Source organism: Emydura macquarii, unplaced genomic scaffold (genome assembly GCF_026122565.2).
Source record: "Emydura macquarii macquarii isolate MOO-44397 ecotype Brisbane River unplaced genomic scaffold, CSIRO-AGI_Emac_v2 contig_1043, whole genome shotgun sequence".
NCBI classification, from domain to species: domain Eukaryota; kingdom Metazoa; phylum Chordata; order Testudines; family Chelidae; genus Emydura; species Emydura macquarii.
Window position 1 is genome coordinate 17,108,283 of NW_027131180.1, and position 16,250 is coordinate 17,124,532.

The window sequence follows — 16,250 nt, forward strand, 5'->3', positions numbered from 1 at the left end:
ATCTGCGAACTTGCTGAGGGTGCAATCCACCCCATCCTCCAGATCATTAATGAAGATGTTGAACAAAACCGGCCTTGCCAACCTGGCTCTGCTGCTACTTAATAATTTTAATCAAAACATTAAAATATTTTTTTTTAAAAATAACAACTTGCCCAATATTGTACTGCAAAATAACAATAACAAACTCCTTAGAAATGCCAAATTGTAAAAATAGTATATTTATTTGTAACATGTTTCTGGAAATCATTTAAAATAATGGATCGCCAGAGATTTCAAAGTATTTTACATAAATATTATCATAGAATTCTATCTTCTTATATTACAGTACAACCTTGATGTACACAATCTTCCAATCAATATAGTTTACAAAGACACTAGAAAAGCAGACAATGACCTTCATTTGTATTTGCAAAGCATAATAGTCAAGTGAGACTGCATTTTACGGCTAGAATGTATGGCTATGTACACATTCACAAATTATTCATGAGCATAGCACTTCATCAGTGTTACAAATCATGTAAAATAGTGGCCACCAATATTAATGTCACTAAATCTTCTTCTATGGGGCTGAGTTGTGGCATATAGGCCAAGCTCAACTAGAGGGGCAATGTAGGGTACACTGACCCAGAAAAGCGCAAAGAAGGCTGGTGCCTCATGAGCAAAAGCCCCCTTCACAGATCCCTGCAAATATTAGTCCTGCCAGGAGCACAAAATATTGACAGAAATTTGTGCATAAAGATGCAGAAAACATGTAAACATGCAGCCATCCCTTCTTGACCCCTCCCCCCCTTGCCCATTCTGGAATACCACACTGCTGCTAATCTATGGAGGGCCTGGTGAGCAACCTCTTGAAAGGATGGTACAGCCTGAACCCACTCACCCTATGTTCTGGGAAGCAAAGTCCCACAGGGTATGTATACACAGCGTTTTAGAGGGAGTGGCATTAAGCCTCCCAGTCCAGGTTGACAGACTCATGCTCACAGGGCTCACACTAGCATTACAAAAAGTTGTCTTGTTGAAGTTGCAGCTCGGGCCCTGAAGCCCACGCTCTTCATTAGCCTTCAGAGCCCGATCTCCAGCCTGAGCCGCAACCTAGAAATGCTATCTATACGGCTGGTTTTAGACCTTCAAAATGCTGTGCAGACATACCCAGAGAAATGTGACCCCCTCCATTTGGCCAATTGCATCTTGGTTCCTCCACAAGGTCATGCTGTCAGACAAAAGAGGAGAGCTAGAGAAACACTGTCAGACCCATTATTCAGAAATTCCATCCAATCAGTATTTCACAATAATGCACATTCAATATCAGATCGTAGAAGTGGGTGTTGGCTCATAGACAAAAGGAAATACAGATACAGACAAAATTAATTCTATATGAAATACACAAACCATAATGGAATAATTATTATGACTATTTATTATTTGTTTTATACTAGCAATGTGCTCAGTGCAGTAAAGTACACAAAAATGAAAACAGGCCCTGTCTTTCCATTGACTTCAGAGGGCTTTGGGTCAGGCTTATAAAGAGCAAGGCCAAATGAGATTGCATGTCAGATTCTTGTCTAATCATTTCCAATAGGTAAAAAATGGATGAGTTAGTCTGTTCCTCCCCAAATCATCTTCCTTCCCTTTCAGTGGTATGTTAAAACTTTACATTTGGCAGTTTCTTTTTAAATCACATACACATGTATATTTAAAGTCAACAGTACTTTATAATGATTTTATACTTTTATTGCAAATTATTTGTGCTCATTTGTCAAAACGAAAGAAGATAAATCATGGAGTTGTGTAGCGTGTTGATGTGTATAAATTCATTTGTGACACACGAAAGACATGCATGTACACGCCAATCCGCACTTTGTATAAGTGAATTTATGGGATGGATTAAAAATAAATGAATGTAGTAAATGCACAGGCCCACAGCAAACTATGGACCATAATATTGGGCTTCGTCATGTTCCCCTTTAAGTCAATGGGAATTTTGCTGATGGTTTCTGTAGAAGCATCAATCCCTTTGTGTTTATAACTCTAACACTGCACATCTAATCTACAGCTGCCATTTATGGACATTTCATTTCCTTATGTGGCAGTAGTTAGATCACTAGCATGGAACTCCCAGCTCTGCCAGAGACTTCCTATGTGAGCTAGCGGAGGTCACTTAGTCTCTCTGTGGCTCAGCTCCTCGTCTATAAGATGAGGATAATAGCATTGCCTTATTGCACAGAGCTGTTGTGAAGATAAAGGCATTAAACATTGTGAGGGACTCAGGTACAACAGTAATGGGGGCCCGGGGTGTCATATAAGTACTTCAGATAAAAAGATAGATTTAAGATAGAGATTTTAATGTATTTTAAGGTAGCAAGAGAAATGCATTTATTTATAAGTCAAAGCGAAGGCTTATAAGTATTGGTAGGCAAAATTTCCCATGAGTCCTTTAGGTTCAACCCAATATTTACCAGATGTATGCTTCATCCAAAGGCACACTGCCAGTATCAGCAAAACAATTAGTAATGCAACTCCAAAAAGAACTCCCAGGACAATCACCGCTGTTTTCCAGGCCAGATTTGTTTCAGATGCTGTAAATGGAAAATATATTTGAAAAATGCCAGCCTGAAATGTCAATGCGAAGCCTTTAGAAAATTTGGGGCATTAAATGACAGCTGCATTCGATCTCCAACATCAGACACTTAGAAACTGAACCCATTTGAAATACGACTCTGTTCATTCCCATATCTTGGGGCCAGATTGTGGGCAGCCCAGGCACAGGAGTGCCAGCTGACCTAGCGCGCAAGAAGCCTCCCCCTTCCTTAAATGGCTGCATAATAGCAGTCGCTGTGGTGTATGAAGTGTAAGGACTGCTTGCTTCCATGCCTCCTGGGGAGCAAAGTGCCAAGACGGGGGCACCAAGAGGGAAGGGTCAGGGCCACATACCAACCCAATGAGCAGGATCGGTATACCCGGGGGAGCAATCAGCTGCATCTAGATAGTTGGAGCAGACTGCGCAATGTGTGTGCACAGGATCATGCCTGATGTTCTTGATGCCTCTCCTGTGGCAGTGCGGCTCTGCACGGCTCCCTCCCCAGAGCTGTGACAGAAATGCCCTGATCCAGCCCTTACACACAATGCAAGATATGCACATGCTATCCAACAGTCAGTGCAGTCAATAGGAGTCTTTTAGTTGATTTTAAGGGCGTTAGATCAGGTCCACAGGGGCAAATTCAGAGATGAGTCTAAGTGAGTCGAGGGAAAGTCTGAGTTAATGTAATTTACATCTTCTTCCAGATTCTTCAAAGTGTGTCTTATACCAACGAAGGGCCTAGCTGTGCAATGCTGGGGACCACTTACATGAGTAGTTTTATTCACGCCAGTAGGACTACTCTTGTAAGTACGTATTTACCAGCTTAAAGAAGGGTTGTGGGACCGCTATACTTTATACTGCAGCATTTCATTTTTAAGTACTAGAAAGGGAGAGCAGTGGTTGGGAAGCAGCTCAGGGGGTCGTATCATGGACAAGTATGGAGACTCTTCATGCCCCCTTCCACCCAAAGCCAACCATCTCTAGGACCAACCTGCCTGGCGCAGAGTGGACTTACACTGCACCAAGGAGGTCTATATGGTTTCCTTCCATCCATATGAAGAGAGCCACGAGTTGCCCCATAGACCTTTGAATATAAGAATGCACCCCAGAATATTTGACTTTCACACTGCTGTGGAGAGGCATAATCTTTGTTTGAAACAGAACAACAATCTACACTCCAGCTGGAATGTGCTGATGAAGAGGTGCAACAGAGGGGGGAATGGGGCGGGGGCCTAAGCCCTGCATCCTGAGCCTGCTCTGAGACAACAGCATGAGGCGGCCCCACAGCCAGAGACCCACCAGCTGCACAAGAGGGAACTGGCTGGAGCGCCCACATCCCTGCCCAACAGGGCAGCCCTGCTGGAGTCCTGGCTCTACAGACTGGGGGGGCGGGGGGGAGGCCTTTGCACTTCCCCAAGCCCCCTGCCTTGGCTGAAGCAGCAATACACCATTGATCTAATCAAGGTCAGATTAATATCAGTGCACATCTACAAAAGGATTTCATAGCCTTTCCTTCTTACCTTGGCAATCTCTCCCTGGTACATTAGGGCTGCGGTCTTCAAATCCATCCTTACACTTACAGGTATAATTTGCCCCTATGGGAGTGCATAAGGCATTTGGCGAACAGCCGTTTCCTCCTTCACAGCTGTTTCTCGCTGTAATAAAGTAAATATTTACCATATTAAACCCATCTTGGAAAAAATGAAAATATTAGTGCTGACCAAAACTCAGAAATGCCATCTCACAGGAAATTCTGATATTTCAAAATTTCTCTTCATCCCAAATCAAAATGAGACGTTAGCATTTCATTTCAGAAATATTGATGCAGCCTTATCAAAACTTTTCACTTCATTAAGATTAAACCTCTTCATCTTGACTTTTATATTATATTATATTATATTATATTATATTACATTATGCAAAACAATCATGTCAAAACCAAAGACTTGGTCTTACCAAAATTAAACATTTTGTTAATTTTCCATTTAAAAATTTCAGTGAAATTGAAACATTCCTATTAAACATTTCAGTTTTGTTTTCGAAATCTTTTGACCAGCTCTCATGCTGATACTAATGACAACCAACTTTCTATTATAAAAGCTAACATCATATTGGAATATTTCCAACCTAAGAGATGGCACACATGCTCTTATGTTGCTTTGGCACCCACATTCTTGTATTAGTTTAATCTCATGTTTGTTTTTTATTTCTGAAAAACCTGAAGTATTGCTTGCACCCTTTCCTTTATTTTATTTTCTAAGGCAAACAGTTACTTTCAGACACTGTCTAAAACTTGCATTTTCCTGCAGTTTCCTAGAAAATAACTCAGGAATGTAGTAGGCAAAAACGTTCAAACTTTGTTTCCTAAATCCACATTTAGGCACCTAAATAAATGTGGCCTGATTTTCAGAGGTGCTGAGCAATGGGAGATGTGGGGCAATGGGAGATGTGGGTGCTTGATATTCTGAATATCAGGCCACTTTATTTGGATGCCATAGGGCCCAGTCCTGCAAACATTTACTGCCAAGTGTTTACAAATTGTATATCCTAGTGGAGTGCATTGTTTGCAATAAGACTGCTCATGACAGATAACAAGACACATTGTAGTACCTGTCTGCAACACAGGGCACTGAATCTGGATTGGATGCCTAACTTTAGGCACCCAAACTTGACACTGTGGGGCATAATTTAATGGGATTACTCAGGTGGGTTCAGTACAAGCATAAGCAGTTGCAGCGTTAGCTCTATAGTCACTGCTTTAGCAAGAATAACCAAGTAAAGTTATCTAAACACTCACCAGTTTAACTCCTAGGCCCCCTCCTGAGGAAAATTCTAGCTGTGCCTCTGTGCTGATGTGAATGTTATTTAGCATAAAAGACATGCACCTTGTAGAAGGACAAAACTCTTTTTAACAATTTTCCACAGTGCATGAGAGTAGGTGCTTTCATATCCCTGTGCCATAACCAATAAGATGTTTTAGTAACACTTACATTGTACCGTTACTTCAGTTTGATTGCCAAACATGGCCTTTACTATTTCACTTAAACTTGCTTGAAGAGTATTTGCTCCAATGGACTGTTGTCCTTGAATTAGAGAAACAAAATAGGCGATCACACTCCCAGGTCTGAATCCAACCATTATGATATCAAAGCTGTCATCTCCCAGTTTAATTCGCATTTTTTCAACAACCTAGAAATATGTAAACCAACATTTGTACAAATTGTCAGGATAAGAGGCAGAGCAAGAATTACTGTATACATTCACCAGTAAGTTTTCTGTACACATCACTCTTTTAAGGCACTACTTTTAGAATGACAACTAATTGAATACAGAAAAGGGGGGTTTTCTATAGCACAAAGTATTAATTCAGGAAAGACTTTCTTGGTAATGTACAGTGGATGATTTAAAGTATGAAATCAGAACTTGATTTATTGAGTAGTAATCTATAGCTAACTCTCAGTTGGGAATTCATATGCATTAACTATCCTTCTTCACATTCTTCCATATATATACTGGAATCCAGCAGCACCTTAGTGCTATATTTATAAAGCACATATAGGATTTCTAAGGTTACTGTTAGGGTCCTTCAGCTTTATTAACATGCACAGCTTGATTTCAAGCGTGCTCATCCAATGCATACACATCTAATGGCAGAAGTTGGAATTAGGAGTTTAAAATGGATATGACAGTGGTCTTAGTCTATACAAATATCATATATAACTTGTGCAACATTATTCACTTTGTTTCATCATCACATAATCAAGAGCTTGACATTTCGGAATGACTGTGCAATGGAGAGACAGGAGGAGAGATTCTTCCCACAACCACTCCAGTGTAACTCAAGCATAAACCCACTGACTTTATTGGAGGGACTCCAGATTTACATGGGTGTACCTCAAAATGCAATTTGGCCCAGTATTTTCTAGTGGATATAAGAAAAGTCCCTTCCTTCTAAGTAGGCCGGGTCAAAAATTTGCAGTCAAAACTCCTGATTAAAGAAAAAGTTTCACAATGTATCTGCTTTCCATGGAGAATTTTCATTTTTCATTGAAAAACCAAATGCCGAATTAAAAAAAAAATATTTGGAAATGCTGCCAGTGTCTACTGAGAGTTGCCTCATGTCTCCATTCTCCTTTATAGGCCAGGGTCCCCAGCTGGACTACATGTTCCATGATGCACCATGGCCAGGGACTCACATAACATACTTTTTCCCAGCTCCAAGACCATCACGGGAGATGTAGTCCAGCCAAAGAACCCTGAATGGGAGTGTGAGGAACCTGATTACACTTCCCATGAAGCACCATGGCAGCATTGCCAAACCAAAATATTTCACAGTTTTTATAAAATGGTCCACAGAAATAAAAACATTTTGTCACTTAAGAAGAGGTTCTTTCCTCAGCTATGGCACTGTCTAATAATAATGATAGCAATCCCTATTGCCTAGAACAAGTCATAGAAGGCCTGATCCAAAGTTCATTGAAATTGGCTAAAAGACTCCCATTGAGTTTAGTGAACTTTGGATCAGGCCCTTTAACCACACTGTAAAAAGTCAGTTTATCCCTCTATAAAATGGGGATGCTAATAATAACACTCTATTAATGTACAGCTGATGTGGTAAGGTGCAATTAGTTGCTGCTTGCAAAATACTTGGAAATACTTGGGTGAAAGCTACAACAGACATGCTCAGAAAGAAAAGTCTTCTCTTTATTATTCAAATCCATGACAGTCTATCCCAGCCTTGAAATATTTCACTCTTCCACCTGGCTCAGGCATGTACGTTTTTTTGAAAGACGAGTAAATAATCATTAGTTCTTTTCATTATCATCATGGTGAAGTAGAGTAGATTCTGTAACGTCCTGACACGTTTTTCATGACATTTTTTGTAGGCTGTTCTCTTTTATGTAGTGTTTCTGAATTCCCATCCTCGCTCCCGTATTCCACCAGCTCCCCCGCCAGTCCCTCAGCTGCCAGCATAAGGCATTGGCCATGAGTTACAGTATTCTACCAGAATTATTCAAAGCCCTCCATCTTACAAATATGCTTTACAGCATGACTTTAGAACACTATCGTAGCTACCCCTATAGACATTTGTCTAACAAGAATGAAAGAAAACAAAAGAGATGAGGAATTCCCTTGTTTTCGTCTAAATCTTTTTAAACGTCCCCTTTTAAATGTGGTACATCTGAGAACTGAACAGGCAACATAAAGCAGGAGGTTTTATCTCTTATCTGCCCCAATGGTTCCTTTTAGGCATATGCTTCACTTATCAGTTTCGCTGTACAGCGAGGAGTAATTTTTTCTGCTTATTCACAACTAAGTTTTCGGTTAGATACCAACCTCTGTGAATGACTCTGGGGCTCACATCTATATTATTAGTGCATTTCCAAATGACAAAAGAGGACAATTTACACAATGACAATCCATTAGAAAGTTCCCTAAGGCATATCATGACTTACGTCTATTGTGATTCTTTTGGACAAATTCTGATACTTTTCGCTACTAGAGTTATAAAGTTCAGGAACAAACACAAATTCTTTGAACAAAATTTTGCAGTCAAAAACTTGTTTACCTGGGGAAGGAAGAAAAAAGGTAATAGATTCAAAGAATACCTGACCTTCAATCCATCACTTCTGTATTCCTGTTAGACTTTCCTATCTCACGTTATTCAATTATTATATGAGTTTTATTAAAAAGTAAATTAATTAAATAAACACAAAGGAACTAATCGAGTATGTTCACAGAATAGCTAATCCCATGATCCTTTACTAGTAAAATCCTCTTCCCTCCCCAAGCTCGTCCCACATCACAATGACTGTCATTTGCTTATCATCCCTTGCTATCTTCTGTGCCATTTACGGCCAGCTTTACTGCTCCCACTCAACTCAATGGCAACATTTCCTTTGATTTTAGTGGGAGCAAGATCAGGCTGTTAGGTCTGGATCCTGCAAAATGCACTCCATGCTAGGTGCTTAATACCCTCAACTCCCATGAAATAAATGGATGATTCCCTAACCAAAAAAAAAAAAAAAAAAAAAAAAAGACACTTTAGCAGCCATAGTCTTGTTTAAAAATAAAGACTGAGGCTGAGAGTAAAGATTGGTTGAGGGAGCATTCACAACTATAGGCCAAAGAAGTGTGATCTGCAGGTGCTAGTTGAACTCACTTAACAAAGTAGAGCATAAACTGCATATCAAAAATACTTGCTCCTATGTGGGATGTTACCCAGTAATCAGAAATGAATCAGGAATGCTGAAAAACTTACTTGAGCATATCAAATCTTTGGAGACAGGACAGTCATTATTTTGTAGTGTGCAAAACTCAGTGCTGTTGAAACAGAGAAGAGGGTCTGTAAAGTAAATAGCAAAACCAAGTTAGTTGATACCCTTAGATATACAAAGGAAATTCACTCCTGGTAGAGGGTCAGCATAAGCTGGATGTAACACATAAATACTTTGAGGCTTTAAGTGGGACAGAAATGGTATATGGGCCTTGTGCTGGCCCTCTGCCCAGGTGTGAATTCCACCCCGTTGGAGAGATGATGGGAATTTACAATGGAATGATATGTCTGTAAAGCAGCCAGCACGCTTTTAGGTGTCGTCACCCTGAGTATGGAAGAAAGTCTGTATAAAAAACCTGTTCTGTTCTTCATACAAACAGTACAGGGCTGACAATTTTGTTTGAAAGCTTCAGGCCAATCAGTAGTCTCAGGCATGGAGTCATTCCACTGGTGCTATCACAATGTCTGAGGAGAGCAGAGGATGCTCTCATGCTAGTTCTGCGAGTATCATGTCGCAACACCAGGGAACGTGTGGAATGGGAGATTCATTTTCTCTGGTACATGAAAAGATGCGGCTGGATCACTTAGGGCTGGATCTCTCCATCTCATAGTAAAACCCACACAAGAGCGCTAATGGGGGATGTAAGCTCCACTGGTTTTCCCTCACCAGGTTCCACCCAGATTCTTCCATGGGCAGGTGGGATGAGCCATGGGTCCTGATCTTTGGCCTTGCAGAGCCCCTGGAACCTCTGCATGACCAAGAGGATCTGTGGGAAGGCAGCACTAGCCACAGGGAGGCTCTGCTGGCCCGGGGCACTGAAGTTCCAACAGAGCAGTGCTGTCAGGGCTTCTGCAAGTAGCAGCAGTCCCCAGTACCCCAACCAATATCTCGTTAAAGAGGGTTTCTTGCTGCAAGAGGGGTTTGCAGGAAAGTTATTACAGTCACAGAACTTAGGGGCCAGTATCTCTCTCACTGCATCCATTCTGCTCAGCGTAGCGCTGCCCAGACCTGTCCCCCAGCCCACCCAGTCTTCTCCAAGTGGAAATCCCAGTCTTACACAGAACCCATCACAAGATCCTTGGAAGACTAAGGAAGGTGCCATTGATATGTCTGAGCCCACTTTTACATGGGAGGTAGAAGATGTGGGAGGGGAGGACCCTGTCAGTGCACAGGTGTGTGGGACATGATCTGCCCCTCAGTGTGGAGACAGTTTTCAGTCCCACATCTTATGCCCCTATCATACATAATAATAGCTTTGTGAATTCCATAGTATGGGTCTCCTGGTAGACCATTTAACATGAAGCTGTTATGTGTGGAGAGTACAAGACAAAATATTTTGGTGAAATAAGTGTAGCCTGGGAGAATTTATTTGAGGTTTTTTAGCAATATATTGTAAAATAGTAATTTCCTGAGCAGAAGTAAGCCAATATTCATTTACCTTTACATTGCCTTCCAGGGTTTGTTGAATTCTCATCTTTTATTCCTGGATTACAGGCACAGTCATAACTTCCTACTGTGTTCGTGCACGTGGCCAAGTATGAACAAGATGAAGTGTTAGCAGCACATTCATCTATGTCTATAAGTTAAGAGAAGATCATGTTTATAAACTGACATCACACTTTCCCCCCTTCTACTGCGCAAAGGCAGATGGACACCATAATACACACATGAGTCTGTAAATTAATGTTTCACACTTTGAAAATCACTGTATGGAAGATTTAAACAAATAACTTCAGTTAATACAGATTTAAATGTAACCAGTTTGTTTTTACACATAAACTTGCATTGGCCTAATCAAGGTCAGATTCATATCAGTACACATCTCCAAAAGAGTTTCAAAGCCTGTCCTTCTTACCTTGGCAATCTCTCCCTGGTACATTGGGTCTGTGGTCTTTGAATCCATCCTTACACTTACAGGTATAATTTGCCCCTATAGGAGTGCAGATCGCATGTGGCGAACATCCATTTCCTCCTTCACAGCTGTTTCTCGCTGTAATAAAGTAAATATTTACCATATTAAACCCATCTTGGAAAAAATGAAAATATTAGTGCTGACCAAAACTCAGAAATGCCATCTCACAGGAAATTCTGATATTTCAAAATTTCTCTTCAACCCATATTAAAATGAAGTCTGCATTTCATGTGAAATTAAATTTTTTTGAAATTTCAAAAGTATTCAGAAGTATTGATTCAACCTTATCAAATCTTTTCACTCCAGTAAGACAAAAGTTCTTCCTTTTGACTTCGTTATTTTAACTGTTAATTAATTATTATATTATATTATATTATAATGTCAAAACCAAAGCTTTGACCTTACCAAAATTAAACATTTTTGTTAATTTTTCATTAAAATTTCAGTGAAATTGATGCATTCCAATGAAACTTTTCAATTTTGTTAAATTAGCATTTTCAGATCATAAAACTGTTCCATCAGAAAATTTCTGAGCAGCTCTCATGCTGATGCTAATGACAATCAACTTTCTATTATTAAAGCTTACATCATAAAGAAGTATTTCCAACTAAAGAGGCGGCACACATACTCTTGTATTACTTTGGCACACATGTTCTTGTATTAGTTTGAAGTAATGTTTTGTTTTTATTTCTGAAAAATGTGAAGTATTGTTTGCATCCTTTCCTTTATTTTATTTTTGAAGGCAAACAGTTACTTTAATATGCTGTCTAAAACTTTCTTTTTCCTGCAGTTTCCTAGAGAATAACTCAGGAATGTTCAAACTTTAGTTCCTAAATCCATACTGAGGTACCTAAATAAAAGTGGCCTGATTTTCAGAGGTGCTGAGCAATGGATTATGTGGGGCAATGGGAGATGTGGGTGTTCAATATTCCGAATATCAGGCCACTTTATTTAGTCCTGCAAACACTTATTGCTGCATGTTTACAAGTTGTACATCCTAGCAGAGTGCATTGAGTGCAATAAGACTACACATGAGAGAAAGCATGACACATGGTAGTACCTGTTTGTAGCATCGGATCCTGAATTTGGATTTGGGTGCGTAACTTTAGTCACCCAAGATTGGCATTTTGGGATATAATTTCATGGGATTACTCATGTGGGATCAGAACAAGCATAAGCAGTTCCAGCATTGGCTCTATAGTTATCTAAACACTCACCAGTTTAACCTCTGGGGCACAGATAATGTAGTAAACGTAGATCTCCCCCAGGAGAAAGAGCTTGGGAGATCTTTGCCTTCCCTCTCCCCCATCTTGTATTAAATGCTCATTTGCCATATCGGATAATTGGGGCATGAGTGCACAACATGAACAAAAACAGTGAAAGGTAGAATTACTGGTCCTTCAGGCATCATTAATTGTACTTGAAGGACAAGGGTGTGTATCAGCCTGGACAGCTAGCTTTCTAGCTCTGCCTTGATCCGATAATTCTATTAATGCCTCTTGGAAACATAGGAAATATAGAAATGTATCATTCAGAGGCATTGAGCATCCACCATGCTCAATCCTCTAAAAATGAGGTAGACTTGGGCCAACATGAAGCACTAAAGAAACTTCTGAGAATAAGGTCATTTAGCTATGTACTTCTGTCAGTGATGTTAGCAATAGGGCAGGATGCAAATCTTCCAAAATTAAAAAGTAAGAACTACCTAAAAAATATTCACATTTACTTTGTAAAAGAAGCCCAGCTGTTAATTACATCTGCCAGTGAAATGCAGGAAATAATGCTACCAGCAACTGGAAAATTCACACAATTTAGAAATATTCAATCAATGACGAAACACAGAAACAGTTTGTTACATAGCTTTACACTGATGAACATTGTATTGTTATCAATGTGGGAGTACTTTTACCTATTGCAGTGCTTGTAGTTATAGTATTGCCCGTAGGACTGGTAGGTATAATATTACTTGTGGTCACTTTGCTCACAGTATTCAGTGATGTGACTTCAGTAGTAGTGTGAAGGGTAATAGTTATTGAGGATGTCATTAAAGTTGTTGCATTTACTGTGGTTGGATATATGAGTGATGTAGAATTTGGACTCGGCATTGGTAATGAAACTGTTGTCTTTATGGAAGCTGCAGGTGCAGTTTCAGATTCTGGTGTGGGGCTAGTGCTTTTAACCGATGACTTTGATGTAGATGACTGTCTTGATGGTGCAATGGTCACGGGCTCTACATCTGGTTTTGCTATAGAAAAAATAAGACAACATTAAAATTAGAAATGGAGAACATCACTTAAAATCATACTGAAATGGAATTGCTTCTGCCAGTCAAAAATGTTGTCCATCTATTCAAGCACAGTCATGCAGGGCTAGATTGTTCCCTTGTCTTACTCAGCTAAGCAGGGGAGTGAGGAGGAGTAAGCGTCACACGCCCCTTTGCACAGCCTCTGTGGCTCTTGGGTCTGGGTCTCATGCAGAGTACAGCCTCTGCTGTCTGGATCGTTGCCCCTGCAAGCAAGCGGGTGGGGGACAGACAGAATCTTGGCTCCACCAGCCCTACTTGCTGTTGAGAGTAGATGGTGAACTGCCCTGGGGAAGTAAACTCACCATTTCAAGGGTAGTAGTAACTGAATTTTCCCTGTAGCAAGATGAAATCAAGGCCGGAACTATGAAGCTTTGAGCCACAATTCCTTCCTGGGGCTTTGGCTGAGGCCACAGTTATGCGTTTCATCTTACTCATGGCTGAGACTAATAGCTCAGTCTAGTCCACAGTTTTTCACCAGTTATGTCGTTCCCAGTACTCTGGTTGCTTCTGTGTATCTAATTTGCAGGGCCATCATGCAGTTATTTCTCAGCAACTGTATAGTATTTGAATCCCTGCACTCTTGCTGGCTCACAGCTATTATTTGTCAAGATAAAGGCGAAGCAGAAGAATTCCAAAATGTAAATAAAGGAGAAGAAAAGAAAATGGGGCTGTGAAGCTGCTGGAAGAGAAAATGCTTTTTCATATATTTTTAAAGTCAATGTAATAACTTGAGAGGTGCTTACTATTAGTTATGTATTAAACAAAGGGTTCATCCTCAGAGTTTATGTCCCCAAAATATAGCCCTTGCTTTGTAAACAGGAATCACTTTTCAGTTACCATAATGATATGGCTATGATTCTAATCCTACATAACTTTACTCTTATAAATAAAGCTTTCTACAGCCAATTTAAAGAATTGTCTGGCTTTTAAATTTGGATTAATCTCTCTTTCCTTTTAAAGAACCCACATATTTCTAAGGTACACCTAGGTCAGACTGAATTTTCATTAATGCATTTCTCTTGGGGGGAAGGAGAGTGTTGTGTTAAGATACTGCACTGGCATCTGGGGGAAAGTGGGTTCAGAACTGGCTCTTCCACAAACTTCATGTGCAAATTACTTCATCTCTCTTTGCCTCAGTTCCCCATCTATAAAATGGAGATAATAATACTTCCTTTCTCTTACCCTTTATCTATCTTATCCATTTAGGCCCCAGTCCTGCAAACACTTATGCATCTGCTTCACTGTAAAGACATGACTCATTCCATGGTAGTCCATTTCAATGGGGTAACATGGGCTTCAATTCACCACAGGAGGAAGCGTCTGAAAGGCAAGGCCTTAGACTGTATGTCCTTCGGGGCAGTGAACGTTTCTCTCTAATCATGTAGTTGTACAGAGACTGTCACTGTGGAACTCCAATATTTGTTTGGGGCCTCTTGATAATAATGTAATACGATAATAAAACTATCATCGTCGTCTGTTACGATTCCACTAAGTTTTATTCTACTTAATTTTTTTCTTATTTTCTTAAATAACTCATTTATAAGTTTATTTTTAAGAGACAAATAAAAAGTTTTAGAAAATGACCATCTAAAGAATTATGTGAATTTTAATTCATCTTACCTCGGCAATCTCTACCTGGTACACTGGGACTGAAGTCTGTGAATCCATCCTGACACCGACAGGTATAAGATGGCCCACTAACGTTGCACGAGGCATTTCCAGAACAGCCGTTTAATCCTGTCTCACAACTATTCGTTTCTATAATGAAGATAACAAACATAAAAAGAACAACTCTTTAACTCATTATGGAAAAGATGAAAGTACAAACGCTGAGTGCAATTAACTTACACAGTTCACTGCCAGTGCAGTTGTTTTCACAAAAAGTCATTATCACTGATGAACACTGTAATCACTAAATACTAAAGAAAAGAGTTCATATGAGCATTAGGCTGTACCTTCTATAAATGTAGCGTTGTGGTCTACTTGAAATACTGAACTGTTAGTAAAGACCTCTGTGAAAGTATTGCTGAGCTCTGTTTTGGTTATGTTTTCTCCTACATCCACAATAATGTAAAAGTCCACAATTATGCTGCCACTGCGAAGACTCTTGATTACTATACGCATTTTCCCTTCGTTTAGTAACTTTTGGATCTCAGGTGGCGAGTTTTTTCTTATCTGTAAAGTAAAAAGTTAAAATTACTCAATTTTCCTTTCACCATCAAGACCTCTTATAGCAAAGTACCCTGTATTGTTCAATTCATTGACAAAATGACAAGTATTACTGATAGTGGAACCAAATGCTTATAGAAATCCGTTCTATATCCTTCAAACATTTTCATAACTCTTCATTATTAATGGCAAATGGTAAAAAATTGCAAGAGTTGATAGGGTTAAAAACTTTTTGAAAGAGAGCTCTACAAATCAGAGGTAGTTCCTGCTCCTATTGAGGATTACAAGGTGTATGGGACTCTCCCAGTTATCTAGCTCAGGCCCTTTCCTTTCCAAGAACACTGGTTTAGAACAGCCTTTGGCCCTCAATTAAAACCAAACTGAAAATCTCCACTTTTAAATCTCTTCTTTCTGTCTCCCAAATTCTGCTTTAGTGGAAGCTTCCAAGTGGTATTTAAGAGTATAACGAATTAGTGTTCTCTGCAGAAATCCAGTTGGAAGGCCAAGAAGGACTGTATAAATATGGCAAGAGCCATATGACAAAAATGTCCACGTGTCTAGCCAAACTGAGATGGAAAAGGGCTTATCTTTTCACTGGCACTATGCAGGAATCAAGGAACACGAAAATATCCATAGTGATGGTTAGGTACCAACGTGTCGTGAAATATAGCAGTTATTTGGGTTTGGATTTTATGCTGTTGCGTACATTTTTTTCCTCTCACTTTATTTTTCACTTGCTTGTTTTTAGCTCTGTCTAACCACAGTGAAGCACATGCAATAAAAAAAAAGCATAATAGAAGTCCAAGTCCAAAGTGTACATATGCATTCACAATCTTTGGAAGTATGTTTACTACCAACAAGTTTTGTATTTCAGTTTTTGGAAAGACTTTAATAAAAAGCTATGTTTAAAAATAAAATTGAGCAATTATATCACACTTTTCATGTTCACGTCAAGTTACAAGCACTGGCAGTGAACTTCTTTCGCAAAGGGGGAGAAGGCCCCACAAT

The 16,250-nt window shown here is 39.6% G+C and overlaps 1 protein-coding gene across 1 annotated transcript; it reads right to left on the minus strand.

The window, feature by feature from the left end:
• Positions 1-266: 266 nt before the first annotated feature.
• LOC137150934 (transmembrane cell adhesion receptor mua-3-like) lies at positions 267-15,197 on the minus strand. Its single transcript, XM_067544991.1, has 10 exons — positions 15,029-15,197; positions 14,694-14,831; positions 12,678-13,013; positions 10,712-10,846; positions 10,295-10,432; positions 8,841-8,924; positions 8,035-8,147; positions 5,569-5,767; positions 4,099-4,233; positions 267-2,576 (listed from the first exon to the last, which is right to left on the minus strand). The coding sequence occupies exons 1-10, from the start codon at positions 15,195-15,197 to the stop codon at positions 2,398-2,400; spliced, it is 1,626 nt and encodes a 541-aa protein (XP_067401092.1). The 3' UTR covers positions 267-2,397.
• Between the last annotated feature and the right edge of the window lie 1,053 nt (positions 15,198-16,250).